We start from the raw sequence: 25,993 nt of genomic DNA, 5'->3' as shown, positions 1-25,993 counted from the left end.
AAGCCCTGAGCAGAAAAATCCTGAGTCTGCATGTGGGCTTCCTTCCCTCCATCCGCCCATGGTCTTTACCTTTTTCCTACCTCCCCTCCTACTCCAAACTAAAGCCCGAACATTAGACACAATGGAAAGAGAAACTGAGGCAGCTCCCTCTTCAGTGAGATCTGTGTAAGCCTAAGGAAATGAATAGTCCCTTCTCCCCCTCTCAGCCTGAGAAGATTCAATGAAATAGATGCCATGGTGCAGAGCTGCCCCCTCAAAGCCAATGCAGATCAAGTGTTTGGCCTTTGTTGCTGTCACTGGCCCTGCCTTCAACACAGGAGGCCATCAATGCGGAAAAGGGCCACCGACTGGGCCGCTTGAATGTCAACTCTCGTGGGCGTTTCATGGACCAAACAGACATGGTGTGGGGGCTGAGTTGGCCTGGAGGGGTCATAGCTGGCCCACAGAGACCACCATGGAATTGAGCATGAATGACCAAATCAGATGCTGGGAACGTGGCTCAGAGCCTCCAACCTGAACAGGAACCCCCACACCTGCAACCTGGTCGTTTCTAGCAAACTTCCCAACCTGAGGCTCCTATTTTCAGATCATTGTCTTAATGTCCCAACCCACTGAGTTCCCTTGTACCCCAGGTGAGGCATGAAGTTGTACCTACATGGAGAGGAGGAATCCAAGTGTCCTCTCAGTCCAGGCAGAGGGGAAGGATCAGAACCACCTTTGGAAGAAATGGAGATACTTCTTACTGCTCGTCTTTGTCGGGAGTACTCTCAGCACATCCCTGAAATTTTCTGGGGTTTTGACATGGTTGAAGGAACAAGAGAGAAACCATTGAGTCTTGTATTTTCCAAGTTAGTAGACTACCAATCAAATCTGCCCAAAACAGAAAAACTTGCATATTGGAAAAGATGTTCAGGCTGAAGCAGCTCAGAGGGGCCAGGCCCTCCGGGAGGCCATTTCCAGACTTGACTTCTTTTCTCGGCACTATTCCAGGAAATGGGTGGCATTTTAATAGTTCTCCAAGAGAAATGGGTGGCAGCTTGCCACCTCTTGTTAAATACTCACCTCTGCCACCAGTACGCCATCTTCATGAAGACAGACAGATGGGCAGACTTTCCAATACCAGTATCTAATCACTTTCCAATACCAGTATCTAATCACTTTGTTGGGCTTACATTAAGTATTCGATGGTGACCCAACACACAACCAAGTGCCATAATATTGGATACATTTGGGGGTAGAGGGAGGAAGTTTGTTAGCAAAGAAATAACAGGCCAGGCTCACTGTTCAGCAGTGTTCAGCTGGTAACTGCTGTGGGTAGTTTACACCTGTGTCCCATGAAAGAGCAGGAATCTAATTATTTCCCGAGTGGAGCCTGAGGGCTGTTAGCTACCCAGGGAACTAGCAGGTGGCATCTGTCTTTTGTACTTTTTCACTACCCCTTCCTCTCTCCTACTGCTTCTGGGTGAGCAGAGGTCCCCACTGTAGAATCCCTGAGTCCCCAAAATTAATCCATGTACCCATTTAGAGGAGCTCAGAGAAGTGTAGAAATGAGGGACCCTTGGGGATAAGAGTTGATAGTCCAGAAAACTCACTCGGGGAATGCTGAGTGGAGCCTGAGTGACTCTCTGTTGGAGACTTTTTAATAGGGGTTGACCCGCCTAGATGTTCCTTTTTACAGTGGTTCTCAACCTGTGGGTCATGACAGGTTCCATAGGAACTGTATTAAAGGGCTGCTGCATTAGGAAGGTTGAGAACCACTGCTTTAGTTAGGAGAACCTGCTGCTGGCAGTGGAGCTGACCAGCCAGCGGCTGTCACACCTGGGAGCCACCCTGAGGCCACGCTGTGTCCCTGCGCTGCTCCTTGTTAGTGATTACATGTGGCAGGGCCACTAGAACTGTGCCCTTCTTGCACGAGGTGGGACGTTTGCAGCAGGTGACCTGTGCCTGGGGACTCCCCACTGGCCTGGCTGAGACTTGCTCAGCACCAAGTTGCAGTCTGGCCCTTCCTGCCCGATGGCAGCCCCCCTCCTCCCACAGTGTCAGTGCACAGGCTCCCCCAGTCTGCTGCTTCTTTCCCGGCATCCTTCAGTTTCCCTCTCAGTAAATCTCCTGAACTTTGCGACACCGTGACCACCTCCTTTCCCATGCCCCTGGATCCCCCGGGTCTCTCCATTAGGCTCCTCAGTAAGCATGGCCCTAGCCTCCACCCCCCCCCACCCATGACCCAGGCATGAGGCTGCTGGAGAGGCCACAGGGGTTGAAGTCAGTTGGGAGGGGGGTCCTTCTTGAGGGCAAATTTTTAGCCAAGATTTAAAAGTTGTGGACATGGCTAGACTGAATGGGAGATGTGGGAGAGCACCGAGACGCTGCTCATTTGGAAACAGAGCTGCCCTTGGGAGGTGACAGAGGGTGGAGGTTAAAGGAAGGTGGGTGGCTTTCAGGGGCTAGGGGTGGCCACCGAGAAAACTTCAACACACACTGGGAGGGCACTTCAAGGGGCTGGCATCTGAGTAACAGACACCAGGGAGCCTGTGGGTTCCAGGGTAAGAGATTGTCCTGATAAAATCAGGGTTGGAACCACATGGTTTTCATGGTTGGCATGCATGAACTGGGGGAGCAGAAAGTGTCTGTGGAAGTGAAGGGTGCGTGAGGGAGCCTGGGGTGAGGAGGGCGGCAGGGGGGAGGATGGCATGGTCATGCTGAGGCCTCCTGACTGTCCGTTGCCTCTTCTCATTGGACCCCGGGGTGGAGCCCAACTAAGGAACCTGAAGAGGAAATGCCAGGACTGTGGAAACCCAGGACTTGGGAGGCCAGAGGAACCACCCAGAAACTTCTTTCCAACCAGGCAAAGAGCCCCAACACTCCCCTCACAGAAAGCACCAGGCACTGTTGTTTTACTCTTCTGTTACGAATATTTATTTTTCTTCTTAAAAATGTACAAAAAATAAAATAACTGTATTTATAGTTATAGATTCCCCCTCTCCCATTTACAAAACTATTAAGTTACATTTTACCTTTTCTTTATCTTTTAACATGAGAGCAAATTGTACATACATCAATCTCCCTTGCTTGTCTTTAAGAAAGGGCTGTTCATAGAATTTGGCACAAATCCTCTATTTCTGTTGCATTTCCATGATTTTAAATAAGAAGGAAAATAAACGTTTGATTCATTTCACGCTTCCTAAGTTTCTGGGCTGGGACGTGCCTTAGTCTTTTAGGAACCAATTCCAAGAAGACATCTGCCTGCAATTGTCTGTTGGTCTCAATTTCCAAACACCTGTAAAATCTGAACAATTTGGAGATGTGTAAGGAAAACACATGCTTCGCATATCCCCCATATCCCAGGGTTTTTTTTTTTAAGCTTATTTATTTGAGTGTGATTAATGTAAGGGACAAAAAGGAAGAGGAGGCAAGTCCTCCTATCTTTCTGGAGTGTTCTTGCTCGGGAAATTTTTCTCATCTAAGCTCTGCTAGTATACAATGCAGGACACCTCCAAGCTAAGCCAAGGGAGCCCCAGGAATGCAGAGGGGGACAGATCAGATGGGATGTGGCACTCTGCACCACTCTCTGGTGGCAATGGCCTCATATCCTTTGTTATAGCAATGGTCACCACAGTGAGTGCTCAGGGACTTAGGACAAATGCAAAAACATCTTTGCTTCATCTTTTGCCTTGGGACAGTTTTCCAAAGAGGCTGGAGACAGAAGGGTAGCTAGCAGTGTCAGGCTGCCCAAAGTTTTATCTTTTCCCTACGCTGGAGTCCCGGGCCCCAACCCAATAGTATTTGCTGCTACATCTTCCAATTATGTTTGAAATTATTCCTAACCCATGGAGCGCGGGAAGTGCATATTACATACGTATTTCCAACACTTAAACACAGCCCCCTCAGTCCCCAGGATGGTCCAGGCCAGTGGCCATCAGAGCAGAGGAGAAGGGGACACACTGGAGTGGAGCTGAATGCAGGATGCTAACCTCTGTCACCACAGGAAGGGGTACCACAGAGGACACTGGGAAAGGCACGGCCTTACCACCACGCAGGGATCTTCTTGGGCACAGCACCTGCTCTCCATTCCATCCAGTTCCTCTGTGGCCTCAAGGAGAAATAGCGGAGCTGGAAGCAGCCCCTCCATCCTGCTCTGGGCCTCAAGGCCAGATGAGGGGAGGGCAGAGAGCCCTGATACGGGGGCCCCCAGGTAAGACGTCAAAGTGCTTTACAAACAAATCTGGACCTTTCCACAGAACCTGCCCTAGATCTGAGCCTTGGATGCTGGGATGTGTCTGGCTACCATAACGTTGGAGCTTCTGCCCATAAATGTGAACACAGTCCCCTAAACCACCTACCTGTCCCCTCAAAGAGAACAGTGGCCCACACAGTGCATCATTTCTGATTGCTTAGGGAAGCGTCTTTCTCCTCTTCATCTCCTAGGGCACAGAGTGGGAGGACACAGCCTTCTCTCTCCCAATGTGCATCCGGGGGGAGGCTGGTTTCAGAGGGGCCAGGGCTCACGAGAGTTCTCACTCACTCACTTCCTGAAAGCCCAGCACCCAGGAGCCAGGCAGATGATCCTCCCTTTCCAGGAGGAAGCCCTGGCTTGGTGGTTCAGAGCTGAGCTGCTGGCAAGGCTCTCAGAACTGCATTTGGACTTTACAAAGGCCACTTGAGATGAAGGACGTGCTTGTAAACTGTGAGACACTACACAGCATCCAGGATTCTAAGGACAGCAGAGGAGTTCTGCAGCAGGCCCCAGTGCCAGGCATCTGATGACAAAACCCCCATACAGCCTCTCTAGAAAGCTCAGGCAGGGCTGGTACCCATGCAGAGGAGCTGGACGTAGACGATAGGACCTTTCCCATGAAAAAGCTCAAAAGAAGAGCCAAGCAAAGCGTCCCATCGTGAGATAAATGTGGTGGCCGCAGGGGTGTGAAAGGAGGCTTTCTCTGGGGATAGAGGAGGAGTTCCCAGGCACACCCGCTGGAGAGTCTGGCTTGGTACCCACTGCAGCCACGTGACAGCCCAAAGGCCCCTTCCCTCACACAGCATGTCTCCTGAACAGGTGCCAAGGCAGAAACCTCTTGTAGAAAACAGTCTCCAGGTATGTGCCACCCCTTGGCCAGGGGCAGTAACACCTGCCCATATACCACAGGTAAAATATATTATTGCAATATTATAAACACTATGTACATGCGCGCCAGGCATACATTCTGTGTTAGTTACTAATTACATGGTAGCTCAGTGTCTTCCTGTACAGGGCCTGGTGGCCACTGGCTGGGAACCCTGGAAGTCTTTAGCAAGACAAGCTTCCCCAGAGCAGCCTAAAGTTTTGACCAGGAAGGGGTATCCACCTCTCACCCCACCATGACTACTGCACCCAGAGAAGTAGCTCATTTTGTCCAGCCATTCCGGAGACATGGAGAGGTGAGGAAAAGGGACAAGGATGTTTCAGGCTGTCTGGAAGGAGTGCTTCTCCTGAAGGGGGAGCTCTGGACGGTCTCACCCGGAGCCAGCAGTGACTTGCAGTAGGCCTCAACCCTTGGTGGGCAATAAATAAGAACCCTCCAGACCCAAGGCATCTTCCCATGGGGCTCAGGCGTCAGGTCCCTGGTAGGAGCTGGTGGACGGGCCAAGCGCACTGGCAGAGTGGGGCCTGCGCAGTCTTGTAACAGCAGTTGTGAGATGGGTGAAGATGGTCTCCGGGATCTGCAGCCTCCATCTTTCCCAGGGAGCTGTGAGCTCCTGCCAGGGGCGTGCCAAGCCCAGGGCTCAGATCTCCATGAGCGTGATCTTGAAGCCTTCCACCGTGCTCTCCATGTTGAGGATGAAGGTGTCCTCGTTTGAGTAGTGCTCGATGATGTTGTCATCCATGTTCACCAGGATGCTGTCACAGGCGGGGGTGGGGGGAGGGGCGGACAAAAACAGAGATAGCGTGAGCAGAGTGCTGGGCAAGGGAGGCTCCAGCCTGGGGCTTCTCTTAGCCATCCTTCTGCAGTGGGGGTGGAGGAGGGGACTGGCATGGAGGGGAGAGGACACAGCAGGGAAAGAACCTTATTCTATTGTCTTTCTCCAAGAAGCAGTTTGAAGAAAACAAAGCCTCGATTTCTCAGAACTAATGTTCAACCCAATCCTTTTGCTTTATAGATTAGTAAACTAAGGCTCAGAGAAGTTAGGAAGCGCAAGACCAGAGAATTAGCTATTGACAGAGACAGGACCTAATTAGGCCCCCTAACTATTTTCATTAAGTCACATCACCTCCTAAAAATCCATTATAAAAAATGCATTGTGTCTGCTCTCGGGAGGAAGAAGAAACTAAACAAGAATCGCAGCTACCCTTACTGAGCGCAAAGAACGTGCCAGTGTTTCAGAGACTTGCATGTAGTCCTGGCAAGCGTGAAGGCAGGGATCTTCATCACCATTTTGCAAATGAGAAAACTGAGCTCAGCAAGGTTAAATCATATCCCCAAGTTCATTTGGCTTGTGCATGGCTGAGCTTGATTTGAAACTGTCTTCGCCTCACTCTGAAGCTCATGCTTTGCCACCTGTGACCTACTGGGCTGTTTCTAGTGAGTGGAGTTTCAAGAAAACCTACAGGTCCCAGAGTTTGCCTGCTGAAATGTTATCTTCAGCAAGTGCATGGGCACCAAGGAGTTGTGCTTCGCAGTGACCTTGAGACTCACTCAAATTTCACTGTCAAAGGAATACACCCAGCCTGTCACACTGACCTTTAAAAGAAGTGCAATATACACTTTAGTGAGCATTCCAAAAGGGTTCTTCCGGTGGAAAGGGTGTCCTCCTTGACCCACAGCCATCCAAGAGGCCCCACCCCTCAGAAAGCCTGAGAATCTTAGGCAACAAGTATCATTTATGAAAATGGTCCATGGCTGGGCATGGTGGCTCACACCTGTAATCCTAGCACTTGGGAGGCCGAGGTAGGTGGATTGCCTGAGCTCACAGGTTCGAGACCAGCCTGAGGCAGAGTGAGACCTTATCTCTAAAAATAGCTGTGCCTTGTGGTGGGCACCTGTAGTCCCAGCTACTTGGGAGGCTGAGACAAGAAAACCGCTTGAACCCAAGAGTTTGAGGTTGCTCTGAGCTGTGATGCCATGGCACTCTACCAAGGTGACCAAGTGAGACTCTGCCCCCCCCAAAAAAGAAAAGAAAGAAAAAATGGTCCAGAGAGAAGAGTTTAAAGACCCATTTTCTACCTTTTGTAGAAAAATAGCTTCAAAGGCTGAGTCATGAAAATTCTGTCCTGGCACTTAAACCAGCTCCTGTGGTCACTACTCCTAGACTCCCATAGGCAGGAAGCCCACATAGGGTGTAGATAGTGGAAAGTGGAAGCTTAGCTCTTGAGCTTTGTGAACACAGACCTGGGTTCAAATCTATCCCTACTTACTGAACATAACACCTTGGGCAAGACATGTAAGCTATCTCTGGTTTAGTTTCCTCATCAGCAAATTAGCAAAAATAATAGATTCTACCACATAAAGCAGTAAGGAGTAAATAGAGGAAAGCATTAAAGCACTTAATAGGGAACTGAGAACCTACGGAACACTCAATAAAGAAGAGCTATGGCAATAGTGAGAACAAGCAGGTCTGACGATCATTTGAGAACGTTTTGTTAATTACCCTGGAAGAATTCCCTGTGTCCTGAACCATTTTTTGTTCCTATTGTGCTTCCCTGAAGCCAACGGCTATGGCTGCTGTAAATTCCATTCTCTGCAGAGAGGTGACTTTGCCATTACCCCCAGTGTCCTCACCACCTCCAGACCCCTCTCGTCCATCTGCTCATCCTGTCAAGGGAATCTCAGGGGACATGATGACAAAGCACTGTCATCCTCCCTCCCTCTTCATAAGATCTTCAAAATGCATTGCTTTTGCAAACTCCTTTGCAATCCTTTTGGAAGGATGACACACAATTTTTATGAAGGAAACATAACAGAATGAACAAAAGAAAGGTATCTTTGTGTGTGTGGTTTTCTTCAAGGTATTGAATAGGCTTGAAATAGAGTCAAGTAAAGCTCAGTTTCTTTCTTACCCTTTTTTGCTTTTCTTGTAAAGCTTTGTTATCTTCTCCACGGGTAGCCCATATTTCTCAGATATCTGTAACATCAACAAGAAGGCAGATGAGCACAGAAGGAAGCCTGCATAGAGGCAAGGGGAAAAGTTCCAATTTTACTCTCCTGGGCATTTCCCTGGGCACAGGGTGCTCTTCACTCCTGAGTCAAACTCTCAAAGCACTCATTTATAAGGCTCACCCTTTGGATAGACCTTAAATCATTCAACAAAAGATTCAGAGGCATGGGAATTCAATCTATAATAAAAGTGGCATTTCAGATTAATCAGAAAAAGATGGACTCTCATCATGACATTGGATTAACTAGTAGCCATATAGAAAAAAACTAACAAGTTAGGTTGAATCCCTTCTCCACTTGTATGTCAAAATAAATTTCAGGTGGATCAAAGATTTCCATGCAAAAGATTGGCATCTTAAAAGTAAAAGGAGAAACCATGAGTTAATTATTTTTATAGCTATCAACTTAAAGTAAGGAAGATCTTTCTAAGCAAAACATGAAACCTGGAAAACAAAAAGAGATTAAAAGGTTAATTAATACAAGATTAAAAATAACAGTATTGCAAAAACCATCTTAAAAAGCTTGAGGACAAATAATGCAGAGTTAAACATTTTTGCAATGCAAATGAAAGACCTGGAACTAACTTCATTAAGTCAGAGAGAAGTCTCTGAAACTCAAGAAAAAGACTAACAAAGTCAATGGGGAAAAAAAGACAATGCGAAGAAGCAATTCATCAAAGAAAAATACAATCAGTACATAGCCCTACTATGAAACTAATTTGGGACTCTCACATGAAAGCTATAACCCAGCTACAACTTAACAATAGGGGGAAGTGGGAAAGGGGGGGGTGGGTAGAGGGAGGGAGATCGGTGGGATCACACCTGTGGTGCATATTACGGGGGTATTTGCGAAACTTGGTAAATGTAGGATGTAAATGTTTTGGCACAGTAACTGAGATAATGCCGGAAAGGCTATGTTAACCACTGTGATAAAAATGTGTCAAATGGTTTATGAAGCGAGTGTATGATGCCCCATGATCATATCAATGTATACAGTTATGATTTAATAAAAAAAATAAAAAAGAAAAAAAAAGAAAAATATAATCAGACTATAAGTCTATAAAAAATGTGGATTGCCTGAGCTCACAGCTCACAGCTCAATCCACTTCACTCCTAATTAAAAAATTTCAAGTTAAAGCAATAATAGGAGACTAATTTTGTTTTTTCAGACTAATAAAAACTAAAATATTGATCATACAATGTCAGCGAGCATATGAAAAACAGCGACTCTCATATTCTACACACAGGAGAGTAACAAGGTTAACCCTTTTGGAAAGAAATTTGGCAGAAGTTATTGAAATTGAAGCCACATATTTCCTTTGACTCACATATTCCACATCCAGTAATCTAAATGCCTTGGATGTATGCAAATACTTTCAAAACGTCACTGTTTATGGTAGAAAAAACTGGATATAACAAATATCCATTAAACACATTTTGATATTTTCACAGTTTAAAAACTACACAGTCATTAAAAGGAATGTGCTAAGCTTGTATGAATTTATATTTCTTTAAAAAATCCTTATTATATTAAGGGGAAGAAAAAGCAAGTTGCAAAATGGTATATATAGTGTGATCCCATTTGTATTCTTAGAAATATATGTGTGTAAGTACATAGAAAATATTTGAAAGTTCTGCCAATCTATAATGGCTATCATTGAGGAATAGACAGTAATAAGACATTCTTTTACTATTTACTTTGCACAATTCTGTCCTGTTTATTTTACTTTTATAATGATTGTGTTTTATATTTGTAAATATAAAATAGTAATAGTTTAGAGATGGATTCTGGCAAGACCTGACCCAAATGTTTTTCATGTCCTCTCCATTCCCAAATTATATCTACCTGCCCCTTCAGAGCCAAGCAGCTGGTGGGCTCACAGATTGGTGCAGGGGAGATTCCAGTCTTAGATTCTTGAAAAGTCTAGTAGAAGCTAGAAAAAGAGGCTGAAGACCTCTACAGCAAAGTTGAAAGAGCTTTGGATCCTGGGAAGAGCTCATTCAAAGAGAATCCTACATTCCCACCATTCCATTGTCCTCCAACTCCCATAAACACATAAGGAGCAGGACAGGTGGGCTGAGGGTCAGGAGAGCAAAAGATATCTGGGGGTGGGCAACCTGCCTGCTGACTCATCACTGATGAGATTTCCCTCAAAGCCACATCTGAGCTAGAATGAACCAATTATTAAAAATTACACATCCAAGGGGGGGCTGTAGATAGTGAAGAAAATTCACGGAACTTGTGTTGGAGGCCTCCATTAGAACAGAACATAAAAGAGCACTTAGGAAGGACACTCACGAAGCACTCACATGCAAAATTCTTATACACAAATATCATCATTGAATGGAAAAATCTGAAATTTCAGCAAATGAATGGAAGGAAAGGTGGTCAATTCAGCAAACCAGATACTGTTAGGAAAAATGAAATTGAAAAATGACTCAAAGGGCAAAACAATAATACATAGCATAGATAGGAATTATGAAGGAAAAAAATAGACCTTGAAGAATACAGTCAGGCCGTGTTAGAAGTGAAAATCATCCCAGACAGAGAAAATGGAACAGCTGGAGAAGATGAAATAAGGGAACAAATAATAGATGAAAAATTTAGGCTTTTGAGTGGGAGGAGTGTCCTGAATCTCTGGACAGATCAATGAGAAAACAGACACCTGGACACTCTGAAAACGCTAGATTTCCAACTATAAAGAAAGCCTTCTGGAGTCTCCCAGACAAAACGGACAAGTTACTTCCCAAAAGGGTAAAGGAGGCTTCAGTTTTCTCATCTGCAACACTAGAAACCAAACGACAGTGGAAGAATCCCTATCCATAGACTGCAGAAAAAAAAAAAATTCACCCCATGAATCCTATATACCAACAAGCTATCCCTCACCTCTCAGGATGAAAGAGCAGTCTCTAAGAAAGGCAAGGGTTCAGGGAGTATTTCATCACAGTATCTTATTTGAAAAAAATATAGTTGGTCCTCAATATCTGCAGGTTCCAAGTCTACAAATTCAACCAACTGCAGATCAAAGGTCTTTGAAAAAATTCAAGTTTACAAACATATGACAATAAAAACCAGAAATTAAAAATCAATACAGCGTAAGGACTATTTATATAGCATTTCTTTTGTATTAGGTATTATAAGGAACCTAGAGATGATTTAAAGTATAGAAGAGTCTGTGTATATGTTGTAGGCAAATAGTACATCATTTTATATCAGGGACAAGAGCGTTGGTGGATTTTGGTATAGGGGGGTTGTCCTGAAACCAATTACTCTGCAGATACTGAGGGATGACTCTGCTCACAAAAGAGCCAGTCTCAAACAGCAAATGCATCAGAACAGAGACGAGGCAAGCATAAGAAAACAAGCAACTCGTGTTGTGCCGTGAACTTGAGTATACACGTGGTTGCATGGACTGGAATGTGAAATACACTAGTGCTAAACAAGAATTCCTGGTATAAAAAGGATGTATTGCAAAGAAAGAGCTAATCATTTCCTTAAAAAAAGACACTAAATTATTTTGATAAAAGCTAGTAGTTGGGAGTTTGTGGTAAAAGGCTAGGCATTTTGCTGGGTTCATCCTAGGAGGAGGGGAAGGGAGAAAAGAAAGCTAAAAGTCTCCTCCTACAGGAGTCAGGGGAGATAGAAGATCTTCATGGGGGAATTTTGGCATTTTGTAATCAAATAACGGAGAAATAAGAAGAGATTGAAACAAGGTAGGAAAAGGAAAGAGTAGCTTTCAAAATAAAATGGTAAAAAACAGCAACTTAATCTGACTGGAAAACTGAAAATAAAAGTCAATGTAAGTAAAAAGAAACCATAAAATGAAATAAACAGTCAACAAAAGATGGAAGAAGTAAAATCAAGTATGTCAGTCATCACGCCAAATGAGAATGAACTTCATTCCTTCAGGCTAAGGCAGAGTATCTGAGTGGGTGAAAAAGGAAAGAAAAAGAAAAAAAGAGGAAGAGAAAGGAAGAAAAACAGCTGCGTGCTGTTTCACAGAAAAGCACTTCACACAACCTAGCTAATAGAGAATGATCAGTGGTAACCACACTAGTCAAATGTGAACAGCAGGATAGGAGGAATGATGAGAGGACTATTGGACAGGGTATACTTAGGGTAACAACAGACGTGTGCAACCAGAAAAGACACAATTCATGGGAAAGCTGTAATAATCAGAACACATGAAAATCCAGTCTACGGTGTGTGCAACAGTTGTTCCCTAACTTCAAAAGGCATAAAATGCAATTAATTTTTATTAAACCACATGGTATAAAATGTTTAATTGTTTGTATTTAAAAATAAATATACCTTTGCTTCTAACAATGCGTTCTGTAAATTTAGCATTATGCCAGTGACAGGCTTGAATTAAAACATAAGTTCCCAAATGGTGTATTTAGCCAGAATAATCTGGAGGAAAAGATGTTTCTGGAGTGGTGTTCTATCTTGTTTTGTCTAAAAAATAACCTGCCTAAAAATTATTTGCTTGCATACTAAATGTAATAAAGCTTTTCAGATTGGATACTTAACTCATAAAATGAGTGGGTGCTAGGTGTAACCTTGCATGGCCTTCTGTATGGCTCACTGTAACTTGTATTTAACTGTTAGAGTAAGGAAAAATAACAGTCAGTCAAGGACTATTTGCGTTGAAAGAAAAAAATCCTGGAATTTCCCAAAAGATGCCGCTTTCTTACAAAGCTGATGGGATTAAAATACAGTGGTGACTGAATATGCCTTAGGGAGTAAAGTGGGTTGGTGTGATAAATATTTTTTTGTTTGTTTGTTTGTTTGTTATTTTTATTGTTGGGGATTCATTGAGGGTACAATAAGCCAGGTTACACTGATTGCGATTGTTAGGTAAAGTCCCTCTTGCAATCATGTCTTGCCCCCATAAAGTGTGACACACACCAAGGCCCCACCCCCCTCCCTCCTTCCCTCTTTCTGCTCCCCCTCATAACCATAATTGTCATTAATTGTCCTCATATCAAAATTGAATACATAGGATTCATGCTTCTCCATTCTTGTGATGCTTTACTAAGAATAATGTCTTCCACTTCCATCCAGGTTAATACAAAGGATGTAAAGTCTCCATTTTTTTTAATGGCTGAATAGTATTCCATGGTATACATATACCACAGCTTGTTAATCCATTCCTGGGTTGGTGGGCATTTAGGCTGTTTCCACATTTTGGCGATTGTAAATTGAGCTGCAAGAAACAGTCTAGTACAAGTGTCCTTATGATAAAAGGATTTTTTTCCTTCTGGGTAGATGCCCAGTAATGGGATTGCAGGATCAAATGGGAGGTCTAGCTTGAGTGCACTATTTAAAGTGAAAAGGCATTGAAATATTTGTTTTAAAATAATGCTTTGATGACAAGGATGTAACTTATGAGAAGACTGCTTAACTTTGGATTTAATCATTACTTTTGAATATTTGCTATCCATTTGATGAGGTTAGGCTATTATAACACAAGTAGGTGAAAGATAGAAATTAAAAAAAAAAATTATACATCCAACAACATAGCACTTAAGCAAAAACTATTGCAGATAGAGGAAAATCTTGAAAAATGCAATTATAGTGAGAGGTTTCAACATACCTCTTTCAGAACTGAACAAACCTAGTCGACAGATAAGAAGTTGAATAACACAATCAATATACTTTATATAATATACCACACACACACACACACACACACACACAGAGACACACACACAAACTTTACATCTCCTCAGGACTTTCTTACATATTGAGTAGCAAAGATATATACCACATTGGATCATAATTCAATAAAATTAGAAATAAAAATTTTTAAAGTTACCAGAAATGTTTAACCCATTGGAAAGACTCCTATATTACCCTGGCTGTACAATGAGGCTATATCACCCTCTCTTCCTTAGAAAGTCAAATTCTTTAGCAACTGCTTGAGCAGATGTTATGTTGTATCTGTCTAAGTAGATACAACAATAGTAAGTTTCCTTGAAATCTTAATGCTGTTTCCAAATCTAGTGAGACGCTCAATAATGTAGGGCTGACATTGCTTTCATCACTCCTCCTCCAGAGCTCCCTCTGGAAGAATTTATGCTTCCCTTCTCCTCCCTCCCATGCCTGGCATCCATACTATTTGTCATGTCTCTTGGTGTCCTTTAAATCAGAAGGAACTTGCTGAGGTGAGCTGGCTCTACTGTGAGAGGGCTCAGAGTGAAGCTTTGCTGAAGGGATAAAGGAAAAAGGACCAAGGTGTAGCCAATTTTCAGGAGAGTGCTCACTACCTTTCCACTTCCCTGGGGTTCTAGAACCACTTTGTTATCAGAACCAGGTCAAAAACATGCTTGAAGAGCCATCTGCTTGCACATCAATTATAGAGCTGTCATTTCCTCGTTGTGGTTGGTCTAAGCCAGGGCATCTTAACTTGGGGCTTATAGGTGCTCAAAAAGTACACACATGAGCTTGGATGGGGAAAACACTCATCCTTATTTTCAGTAACCTCAGACTGGAATTAAGCATTTCCTTCAATTATGAAGGTACAGTAGCTGTGTCTTTGTTATCAATGGAAATCACAGGTATTTTTGTCATACTTGAATTCTGCAGATATTTCAAAACATTGATTGGACTCATTTGCCATGCTTTGAAATTACAGCAGTTATCACTCTTACCCACAGATCATGATGTTTAGGGCATGAACAAGGAGCACATGTGTTTCTATATCACATTTCTGCATGTTTTTGATGAGTTTGATGGCCATATCAATATAACTGGCTTCCTCTGGAATCCTACGTATTTTATTTTATACATTTAAAAACATCCTTCTGAAAAGGGTTCATAGATGTCACTAGACTGCCAAAGGTATTCGCGGCAATTTAGGATTCCTTTCCAGGAATCTAACAGAACTATCTGCTCTGGAAATCAATTACTTGTCATTACTTTAATTTGGAATATATGCTGTTCTTAAGATTCACATAAACAGCAGGAGACTCTTCGCCTGCAAATCCTTTCTAGGCGGCCATACTTGACCTGTCTAGAGAACCAGTGATTCATGAATCACTTCCATGAACGAATGACTCAGTCAGAAAGAAAGTGTGTGCTACTGAGGCATCAGCAACTTTTTTTCTTGTGCACATGGGCTAGCTTCACGGAGAGAGGTCATCCCTAATCCTGTCCCTTCCCTTTTGGCTTGGAGGAATCTCAGTCTGCCCCTCTACTCCACAGCACTTCAGTCTACTCCAGGAAATCTGCGCAGTGGGAACACTGCCACCGTTCCCAAATCCTTCCCTGATGTGATGCTTCCCAACTCAAACCTCGGTTCCCATCTGAAAGAAGGGTGGCAACATGGTACTGTTTATGTCACAGTGACAAATCAACATTTCACCAGTAATTGCCAATAACTATTTTTTAAAAAATGAAAACTTTTAATTTTTTTGCTCTTTAACTTCCAGCACAGATTTTCTTCTCCATCTAGGTAATGCCTGGCTGCGGGCAGGGAATTGGGAATTTGACAGGAGAAATAAAGGGCAGGTTCTCCCCTGGAAAGCAACCCATGTCTTCCTGTTGTGGAAACAGGTGTGTCACCACCATCATCGCCATCATCTGCTCTGCTAATATCTGCAAGTGTTTGTGTCAACTCATCTAAGGAAGCCGAGGCATAGCCAACCTTTTAATAACTAGCTCAAGAAGGGAGTAACGCAATGCGAATATTGACATGAAGCAGGAGTTTCTATTTTAAAAACAATTGCAAGATACACACACACACACTTTACACGAGGCGTATTTTCACATTTGGAGTTGTGAAGTCTGCTGGCCCTGGAAGATAGTGAGTTCCTTCCTCAACAGAGACAAACATTTGGCCTTTCCCAAACATTGGTAAGGAGGTAGTCTAGAGCTGGGCTAATTCCTAAAATCCTCAGGGATGGGTTATGAAACAGTCTGTACTTCTTGGCTCAAAACTACCTTTGCAGAAACTTGGGCCTAGAAGAGTTGCAACAGGGGAGCCAATTCCCATTCTAAGTGAACAGTTGTATAGGAGCTTAGGACAGAATCGAACCCTAATGCTAGTTCCTAGCTCAGGCACACACCAGCTAGTGGCACTTAAATGTTAGTGTGTGTCAAATCAACTAGGGGGCTTGTCACCAATGCTGATGCCTGGACCCATCCCCAGACTCTGATTCTGATGCTTAAGGGTGGGGCTCTGGGATGGCACCATTGTAAACATAATCCAGGGGATCTGATGGACCCACTTAGGAACGCAATCCCTTAGCTCCACAGTAATGAGACGGGGGCTGTTTGTGTTTATGGGAAGCCATTTTCAACGTGTGACAGGGTTCGATGTGATGGCATGAGGTCAAACACAATATCTCTTGATGAAATAACTTTCCTTAAAAGTTAAGGTTTTTCCTTTCCTACTCACTGAGCATTTTTTCTGCATGTAACTTTTAGTTGTTAAAAAATATAAGCCTCACACTTGGTTTTTGAACTTAGGAGTTGTCGCCTTGCCTTCTTGTTTTGAGACTTTGTTTACTTCAGAGCCTTGGCTGTGGAGCAAAAAGATCATTTCTCAGGGGCAACTTTCTGCCTCCTGGCTCAGACAGAGGGCCTCCCATATGGCTGCTGGAATCTCGGGACTGGATACCTGCAGCATTTCCACAGCACCACACCTCGTCTGATATTACATAATGAAATCGCAAGCCAAAATCTTAGGAACAGGAGGAAGAAGTCTTCATACGGTGTCTTTTCTAGGTCTGATTCCTTCACAAAGCAATGTTTTTGTAGCAGGGTCTAACCTTAGCCCGGGACTTGGCAGACACCAGAGCCCAGGCAAGGTTTTATGTCTGCATTGTCTCATTCAATCCTTGCAACACCAGGAATTAAGTATTATTATTATTTCCATTTTAAGAATGTAGAAGAGGTTAAACTTGTCCACCTCATAAGAGGCACAGTTGGAATTTGAACACAGGTTTTCTGAGGCCAAAGCCCTATGATGACCCCTATACTATCCTGTTTATATCGTATACATGAGTAGGTTGGTCTTACTTCATTAATACACAAATGTATTACCAATACCCATGTGTATTTACCAATATAGAGGTACATTTAGATTATATACAAACATGTATATGTTACCAATATATAAGTATGTATTGCTGAGTGTCATTGTGGTCAGTGTCATACACTAGAGAGGTCTCATTCTTCAGAGAAACCACCTCTACAAGGAACCCTTTCTTACCCTACCTAGGTACCGCATAAACTTAGGGTACAGCTGCAGGGAGCAGAATCCAGGGTTCATCTTGTTTCACAGTGCGCTCCCGTCCTCACTGCAACAGAGCCTGGTGTCCTGCATGGCTGTTCTCACATTGCAGAGGCTGCTGAGTCATTCCTCTGCAGCTTCCCACTAGACTGCATTGCCTGAGGGTCCTCAAAGAACTTGGGCTCCTGCCCTACCTTCCCATTTGCAAACCTTAGGAAGCAAGGAGATAGCTTGTGTTGGTGCTTGAATACAACCTTTCCTTTCCAGACTTAAAGGAGAGATAAAGTCCAAACAGCCCTAAGAAATTTGACCAGAGCCACACAAGGGAACTTGGCCTCTCCCTGGCTTACGGGTCAAAGGATACTACGCATTTCTCTCACCCCACCCTGAGCCCCAGTGAACTGAAACAAGGGGGTGTAATGAGCTCCCCCTTGAAGGGTTCAACAGCCATGCGCTGCTGTGGGGGGAGCCTCGGCAGAGTTGCTGAGCTGCTGTTTGGGTGGGAGTGAGCGTACCACGCAGCTCCACTGTGGCCCAGAGGGACCACATCTGCAGAACACCTGTAGATCTGGCCAGGTGTCATGGAAGGGAAAGAAATGACACCAAGGAAAAAGGATCATAATGCAATTAATTTGGAACTGGTCTAGATCAGAGGTTTTCACACCTAGCTCATCTCACAATATACCAAGGAGCTTGTTAAGAATTCAGATTGCAGGTCCCCACTCCACTCTCCCACTCCAGCTCCTGTTGAGCAGAATCAGAATCTCTGAGGTCGAGGTTAGAGAATATGCATGTAAACAACTGCTTCTGTAATTCTCATATTCTCTCTCCCAGGGAAGTCAGTAATAGAATCTTAAAGGCCAGGTCAGGTATGAAATTGTCCAAAGTTGATCAGAATATTTTACAGAATTTTCTAGTTTATTAGTCTATCCTTTGGCAATTTTAGGGTCATTTTAAAAATCTAGGTTCATTTGAAGAGATATAGACTGTATTGTTTGTTGCACTGATTTCCATTTTTTTTTTTTTTCTTTATGTGAGGCAGGATCAGTAACAGCAAACTCCATCCTATTGAAAAATCATGTAGAACAGAGTAGACTACACTTGGCCCTTCACCAGAATTTCTTAGAGGGTGGGCCTTGGCGCTCTGCTCAGAGTTGCCTCGGGACAATGCATTTCCAAGGTGCAGCACTGAATCTCTTTGGGTAACTGTCCTATGCATTTTGCTTTTAAATTTCTGATGAACACTGAATACTTTCTGAAATACATACCATAATTTGCCATTTGAACCATTTTAAAGTGGTTCAATCATTCAGTGCCATTTAGTGGATTCATAATATTGTGCCACTATCACCTCTAATTTCAAAACATTTTCATTCACCCCTAAGAAAACCCATTAAGCATTCACTCCACTCCCTGCCCCAGTTGCTGGCAACCACTAACCTGCTTTTTCTTTCTATGGGTTTGCCTGTCCTGAATTTCTCCTATAAATTGAATCATACCATATGTGGCCTTTTGTGTCTGGCTCAGCAATTCCATGCCTCAGTATATACCCCAGAGAACTGGAAACAGGTGTTCAGACAAAAACCTGTATGTGAACATTCATAGAAGCACTATTCACAATAGCCAAAAGGTGGTGAAAAATCCAATGCCCATGGATTTTTCCATGAATAGAAAAACAAATTGTGTCATGTCCATACAGTGGAATATTATTTGGTCATAAAAAAGATGAAGTACTGATTTATGTTACAATATGGATGAACTTCCATAAAAAGGGTCTTAAATGAAAGAAATCACATTGTATGATCCCACTTGTAGAAACTATCCTATACGTTTTAACATTTAGCCTCATAACCCAAGATGCTGTTTCAATGTAGCAGTTTTCCAAACCAACGAACAAACAATTCTGGACGGTGCCCCTGCTAGCAATCCTGTTGTCTCTATCACTATAAATAACCTAGAACTTCTACAACATAGTTGTATGGGGGAAGGAGGTGCTGAGGAGTTAGAAATTATACTCAAAGTAAAGTCAGTAAAGTTATGTTCAAGTAAGTAATATGAAAATAAAATATAAAATAACTTATCTTAGGCCAACGTTGAATGATATTAGTCTAGACCAGGGATGGGAAGGGAAGAATCTTACCCCAAATCATCATTATTCTGCAAAATGTTTTTTTCGTAACCAAGAGGTCATAATTTATTTTGGATTATACTATCACAGCTAGCAAGATACCTCTTAATTGTTTTTGTTCTGTATGTATTTGGAAGTTAAAATCATATAAGTTGGTTTCATGCAAAGAGACCAATGGGAACTCAGTTTCACCTTCCCCAACAGCTCTTACTGTGATTAGCCTTAAACTGACAGGGAATTGGCGGTTCTTCAGTTTCCTTATGCCTGGACAGTGTAGAGATCAGTGTCTCCACAAATCTCATATTTTCCTTGTTCTTTATGAAGCTCATTCTGGGGCCACCTCAGTGGCTGCACTTGAAGTAAATGGGCTGCAGAGAAGGAGAACACCCTAGGACTTTGGGGGCTAAAAGGGGCTGATCGCTTACCGCTTCCATCAGGCCCTTCACCGTAGGCGACTTCAACATCAGAGCATCAAACACGTCATCTGTCTCCTTCCTCACATATAGCAGCACTGGAAGAGAGGGAGAGCTGTGTGAGGGAGGGCCCACAGCTCTGCAGGCACCCAGGGATAGGATCTGTCACGCAGGTGTCCAAGGGCGGTGCTCAGACCCCAGCCATACAACATCCCACACAGGTGATGGAGACACCTCCATAGACAGCCGTGCAAGGGACTGTGAGGAGCGATTCAATGAGATAAACTGACAATTGGGAGACACCTACCAGCTGTGAGGTGCTTTTTATGTTACACTTGAACTTCTCAAGGTGGGTATATGGTCTCTTTATGACAACTCTTTCTGCAACCTCTTTATTCTATTTATTTGTTCATTCAGTAAATGCTACTGAATGCCCACTTGAGCCTGTGGGCTGTGTATGCTTGGAGCTGAGGTTGCAGCAGTGAGTTAGGTCATTGGCCCTGACCTTACGGAGCTGCAGCCCACATAGAGAGGCGGGTCTTCCCCAAATAAGCAGATGACTAGACAGAGTCATGAAGGAGACCAACACAAGACAGTGCTTACGGGGGCCTGGCCTTGCCGAGGCAGGGAGGTGTGGAGGTGAGATTCTCTGGGAAGGTACCCTTGAAGGAGGGATCTGAGTTCCGAGGAGTGTGTGGGCATGAGGGCAGGTGACAGGTGGGATGTGGGGAGAGAGAGAGAACAGAGAGAACAAACTCCCAGGGCGACAAGCAGCAGGTGCACAGGCCCCGGGCACTGATTGAGGCAAAAGGAGGAAAAGGTGTAGGGTGCGGGCTCCCAGTCTGGCTGACCCCAGAGTGAAGTCCCTGCTGTGAGCTCTGGGCACTACTCTCCAAGCCTGTTCTCCTCCGTGAAGCAGGAATATAACACATGTGTCTGCCTCCCAGGACTACTGTGGGGGTTAAATGTGGTAACAGCCACGTGGTGTGCTTAAGCGCGAGCCCGCACACAGCAAGCACCTGTGTCCTCAAATGGTGGACAAAGCAGCTGAAGTTCTAGTACCCTCTGGGCTTTGCTACTAATTTCTGTGCAAAACAACCTTCTGAGTTTGAGAATGTACAGAACATGAGAGAGGGTAGGGACCCCGGCCACCATTAGAGACCCAACACGCTGAGGTTCAGAGGGGCTGAGACACTCCCCCAGGGTCCCACAGACTGACAGCTGCTGGCTGCTGGCCCTCCTGCTGGCCAGTGGCCTCCCTGCCTGTCCTCATCCTTACAGCAGCTGCATTACAGGTCAGGTCCCAGAAACAACTTGGACCTGACATTCAGATGCAACCCTCAGGCCCACTGAATGATTGCCCTTCCCTTCTGCCTTCTGCCAGCGATGTGACTTCTGCTGCTTCCTTTGGAGGGAAGGAAGAGGATAGAGACTGAAGCTCCAGGCATCTGGCCATCTAAGAAAAATGCACAGATCTGAAGTCCAGTCTGGATCCCAACAACAGTCAGATATCAACTGAGCTACAATCACCATCAACCGGAAGAACAGAGTTGAAGCTAGAAAACGAAATCAGCTCTATTCAAACTCCCAGCCCTTCCCACCCTCCCCGTCCCCTAGGACTTCATTAAAGCTGCTTGCTTGGCAAAGACCATGTCTACATGGGCACACATGGCTCCTGTTTGCAATTCTTTTCTGCAGCTGGTATATGTTCAGTTAGTATATGAAGAAAAGAAAGAAAAATCTTTAAGTATTGCAGAGTTTCTTCTTTTAGTCAAATATAAAAGTAAAGTACCAATTAAATAAATAGATTGAACGTGTCTCCAAAGATTTCTAAATTTAGTTCCTTGGAAGGAACATTTTATAGCCTCTATTTCAGCTAAAATGAGCTAATGACATAACGGCTATTATCAAAGGACTCGATGTGAAGGTACAAGAAAAATAATTAGAATATAGGACCTCAAATTACATCCAGATAAGGAAAATTAAAGTCAAGGAAAACGTAACTGTTAGTGGCTGCTATGAATGAACATTCTATAACTTCTCCAGCTGGCTGACCCAAAGGAGACCCCAAACCGTATTCTATTAAAATGAGGACTGCTGGCGCTGGATTTATGAATCTCTTATTTTGAAATCATTGTCTTTAAAATCTCATGGCCGCTACATTCGCTTTAGGTGTGGCTAGAAAGCATTAAAGGGGGGATGGTGTCTCCCACAGCCTGTGGAAGAAACGCCAGGCAGGGAAGCCCCACTGTTCTTCTGAGCCTGTTGACAGCCACAGGCTGGGCGAGCTGGGCTCATGGCACACCTCACAGCCAGCCCCAGAAGCAGGCTTTCATTAACTCTGCATCTGGGGCACAGCAATTCCAATACTCACTCCGCCACGATAGCAAGAACCACCATCACGCACCTAGACGTTGCACAGCCAAAGGCAGTCAGCTGCTCAGGGGCGCCCCCACACGGCTGCCACTGGGCCACCCTGACAAATGGCTACCAAGGCAAAACAACCAACAACAGTGATGGCACTGGTGATAATTATGATCGTTCTCTCTCGGCAACTTCTAACAAATAAACAAGAAGACAAGTTACTAGCCCTGATTCAGTATGTTTCCTCAAAGATCAGCTCCAAGCAAGGGGCTTAGTAACCCCACTGGGCGTTTTCTCTATGGCTGGTAGGTCACAGAGCCCTAGTGCATCTTGATGATTTCAATGTTTCAAAGGTGATAGCCTGTTTTTAATCACAGCCAAATACAACTTCCAGTGGCAAACTTTGTGCTGGCTTGGCAGTCTCAAACATAATCTGACTAACCCCCGGGCACAAATTAAAGAGGGGAGGCATGTCCTGAGCTCCATGTAACTGCCCTAATGCTAAAGCATAGGAAAGGCACTGAGGCGTGGGGCTCAAATGTACTCGAAATTCAACAGGTGAGCCCTCATAATCAGAAAAAGTTCTAAATGTTTAAATGTTGCTAATGTTATGTTTGTGCATGTATGTTCTTTCCGTTCTGAAAAACTATTCATGATAATGAGGATATAACTCAACTAATAGAGGCCTAATAATAAAACTAACCATTCTCACAGAACTCGTGGTGTGCTAGGCTCTTGCATGTGAACTCATCAATCCCGACAGCAACTTGGGAGCAGGACCTCCCACCACCCCACTTTACAGGTGAAGGCTGCGAGGAGCAGATGGGGAAGGCCCTTCCTCTCAACCCGGGGTGGCTCAGACCATTATGCAAATCCCATTTCAACAAATAGAGGGAACAAAGCTTCTCAATCACAAAGACAGAAGCTGTGTTGACAGTGGGCCTATTTAACATGGTGAGCTGATTCTTTGAAAAACCAAGACTGTGTGAGTCTAAAGTCTCTGGAAGCCTCGGGGGTGGCTGCAACCAAAATACGGTTGTCCCACTTATTCCAGAAGGGACAATGGATTGGGTATGGCACAGACACCCTGTGCTAGACATCGGCTTGCCCGCTTTGTTTCTAACCCTCTTGGTGAAGTGGTAAAAGACCCTTGATTGGGAGAAAATGAGTCTTGATTGGGAGAAATGTAAATATTCATTACATTTCTCCCAAGGCAAAGGAAAGAACCCCAGGGAGAAGAAACATTTCCTTAAGGCGTTTACAAGGACAGAATAGAAAGCAAAGGAGAAGACGGAGGACTTCCTGTGTGCATCAAGAGTCACCAGGCTGGCACGGAGCTGTGGGGGCCTGGCAGGGGGCTCGCAGCCCACAAGCTCTTCTTGGTGAGATGCCCCACCCCTGCTGGGAACGTCTGTAAGGGACACAACAGCTCGGTGATGTGCCGAACAGGAGAGATACCTCGTTTCATCCCTTCTTCTTTAATCTGCTTAGAAGGTGCCGGACCAAACTCCTCCTCCATGGGCCTGAACATCCTCTTAACAAGGACACTGCTGGTAGAAAAGATGAGCAGAAATTGTTAGGGAAAGCTGGGCAAGGTGTCGAAACACAAGTTCATGTACACGTCCCCTTCCCTTCATCTATGCCATCCCCGGCTGTCTTCAGCCTGATCTACTCACACCCTCCTTCTTCCCCTTGCAAGCCATCCCTGTCAGAGGCAAAACACACACACCAGTATCTTTAGGGCAGTGGTTCTCAACCTTCCTAATGCTGCAAGGCTTTAATACACAGTTCCTGTGGGCTGGGACCCACAGCTTGAGAACCGCTGCTTTAGGGGATGGACTTATTACATACCCTCTGTTGCTGAATACGGACCACAGAGGTGAGGCTTCAGGCTTTACCTGCTCCATCCTGCCCAGGTCAGAGCTGGGGGGAGGTGGGTCCCTGGTGTCTGTGTGGCCTCTCAATCACACCAGCCCCTCCCACCCAGTTGAGGCCTGAGTGACCTGTGCCTTTTTGGCAACCCCCTTAGGGCACAGCAGTGGCTGGTAGAAAGAATGTGGGCCTGCCTCACTGGTTCAGTTACTTCAGTATGAGGCATCCTGCTGTCCTGCAGCTCTGCCTCTTTATCCAGCTGGAGTGGATGAGACACAGGCCCTGGCTGCCCAGGTCTTTCCTCCTCCTTGGGAGAGGGATTTAGTCCCCCTTCCTAGAAGCCCATGGTGCTGAGGCCCTGCACATCCCCAAGTTGGCTAGTTCTGATGGCTCTGAACTTCCTCCTGAAGTCCCTGTCCCCTTCTGACACCCTGTGGAAGGAGAGGATTGTTTGAGAGAAACAGAAATTGGAAGGATAGAAGTCACTGATACCAAGAAAATGCTCCTGAGGGGAATCTTGCTATTCTTCAAACCTCAAAGAAGTGGATACAGATTTTTAGAAATTTTTACTCTTTCTAGGATTCCTAGGACATGGTGCTGAAAGACACAATCCCAAGCACTATGATCCTGAATAATCCTAACATATTTCCAGGCTTCTGATCTTTCAGGATTTTCAACATTTGGAATTATGGCAATCAAGATTATGCCTTCCAAGATTACGGTTCAGTTAGAGCAGGGACTCTGGGGCCAGACTACCTCGGTTTAAATCCCTGCTTTACAATTTGCTGGGTATAGGAACCTCGGGAAGTTCCTCAACCTCCCTGGGCCCCAGTCTTCTTATCTTTAAAAGGAAGCTGTTGAGAGAATCAAGTGAACGCTCATATGTAAAGTACTCACAAGGTCCCCCGATATACTGTTAGCACCCTTGAAGTGTTAGAATGGAAGATGATGCTGGTGCTGATTACAAGTTGGAGAGATCTGAGGAAGACAGACCTGGAGAAGAGTAATTGAGGCCCCCAGCCTGACAGAGGTCAGAGTTTCCATTTACCACCAGACAGCAAATAGTCCAAACCGAGGACTGATGTTGGCAAAGCACCCGGCATGGGAGATGGACGGTACATGAATCTCAAGCTTTCAAGATCATGCAAAACCCGGAACTCTGTGTCAGCCTTCAGATCTTTAGGAAGTTACTGATCAATGCTCAAGCTGAGTTAATGGTTGGGGGCAGTGATAGGAAGAACATATGGTATAAAACTATGGAAAGAAATAGTATTTCTATTAATTCTAATAGTTTAAATAACTGAACCAAGGATGCTTTAATTTGCCTTCTCCTACACTAGCTGGTCCAAAAGGTATATCTATCCATCAAACTCCTCAATAAGACCTCAGATGTTACCAAGTGCTTATGATCTCCTTATTCACTCAGGTCTCCTAAATACTGTGAGCCGGCCAGGACAAGGGCCAATTTTATCATTTCAGTGATGACCAAACACATAATGTGTTCTGTGTCTTATGCAGGGCCATCCAGCTAATAAGTGAAACAAGCTGTTGAGAGAACCCGCTTTTGAGGGAGTAACCTTATGACAAAGTCACTCAGTAAATGTGAGGCGATGACAAGTAAGGTGTACATGAGAGAGATGCTGTTATGAATCAGCATTCTCTTACTTTATTCCCTAGTAAATCAAACTATGGAAACAACTGAAAGAAAAACCTAAAACTCAAGCCTTAGCTGAAAGTGTTAATAAGTTTTTATGGTACTGTTTCCTCAGCTTCCCCTCACTACCTTGTCATAAAAGTAGGTCATGTCACTCTGTCACATCCTGGAACTAAGGAGACCATGGCCTCCGGA

The 25,993-nt window shown here is 44.4% G+C and overlaps 1 protein-coding gene across 5 annotated transcripts in view; it reads right to left on the bottom strand.

The window, feature by feature from the left end:
- Positions 1 to 2,892: 2,892 nt before the first annotated feature.
- The window catches only part of GRHL2 (grainyhead like transcription factor 2), a 169,719-nt gene continuing 146,618 nt past the window's right edge, over positions 2,893 to 25,993 (bottom strand). For 4 of the 5 annotated variants that reach the window (XM_053558834.1, XM_053558838.1, XM_053558836.1 and 1 more), the window contains 4 exons: positions 23,731 to 23,822; positions 19,921 to 20,006; positions 8,033 to 8,097; positions 2,893 to 5,875 (listed from right to left, as the gene is read on the bottom strand). In XM_053558834.1, the coding sequence (XP_053414809.1) occupies positions 5,761 to 5,875; positions 8,033 to 8,097; positions 19,921 to 20,006; positions 23,731 to 23,822 (358 nt within the window). In that variant the 3' untranslated portion in view covers positions 2,893 to 5,760. The remainder of the gene's footprint in view (positions 5,876 to 8,032; positions 8,098 to 19,920; positions 20,007 to 23,730; positions 23,823 to 25,993) is intronic. The other variant, XM_053558835.1, reaches the window with a different exon arrangement.

This window comes from Nycticebus coucang, chromosome 13 (genome assembly GCF_027406575.1).
Source record: "Nycticebus coucang isolate mNycCou1 chromosome 13, mNycCou1.pri, whole genome shotgun sequence".
Taxonomy (NCBI): domain Eukaryota; kingdom Metazoa; phylum Chordata; class Mammalia; order Primates; family Lorisidae; genus Nycticebus; species Nycticebus coucang.
The sequence above is the reverse complement of the archived record's forward strand: the minus strand, read 5'-3'. Positions and strand labels throughout refer to the sequence as shown.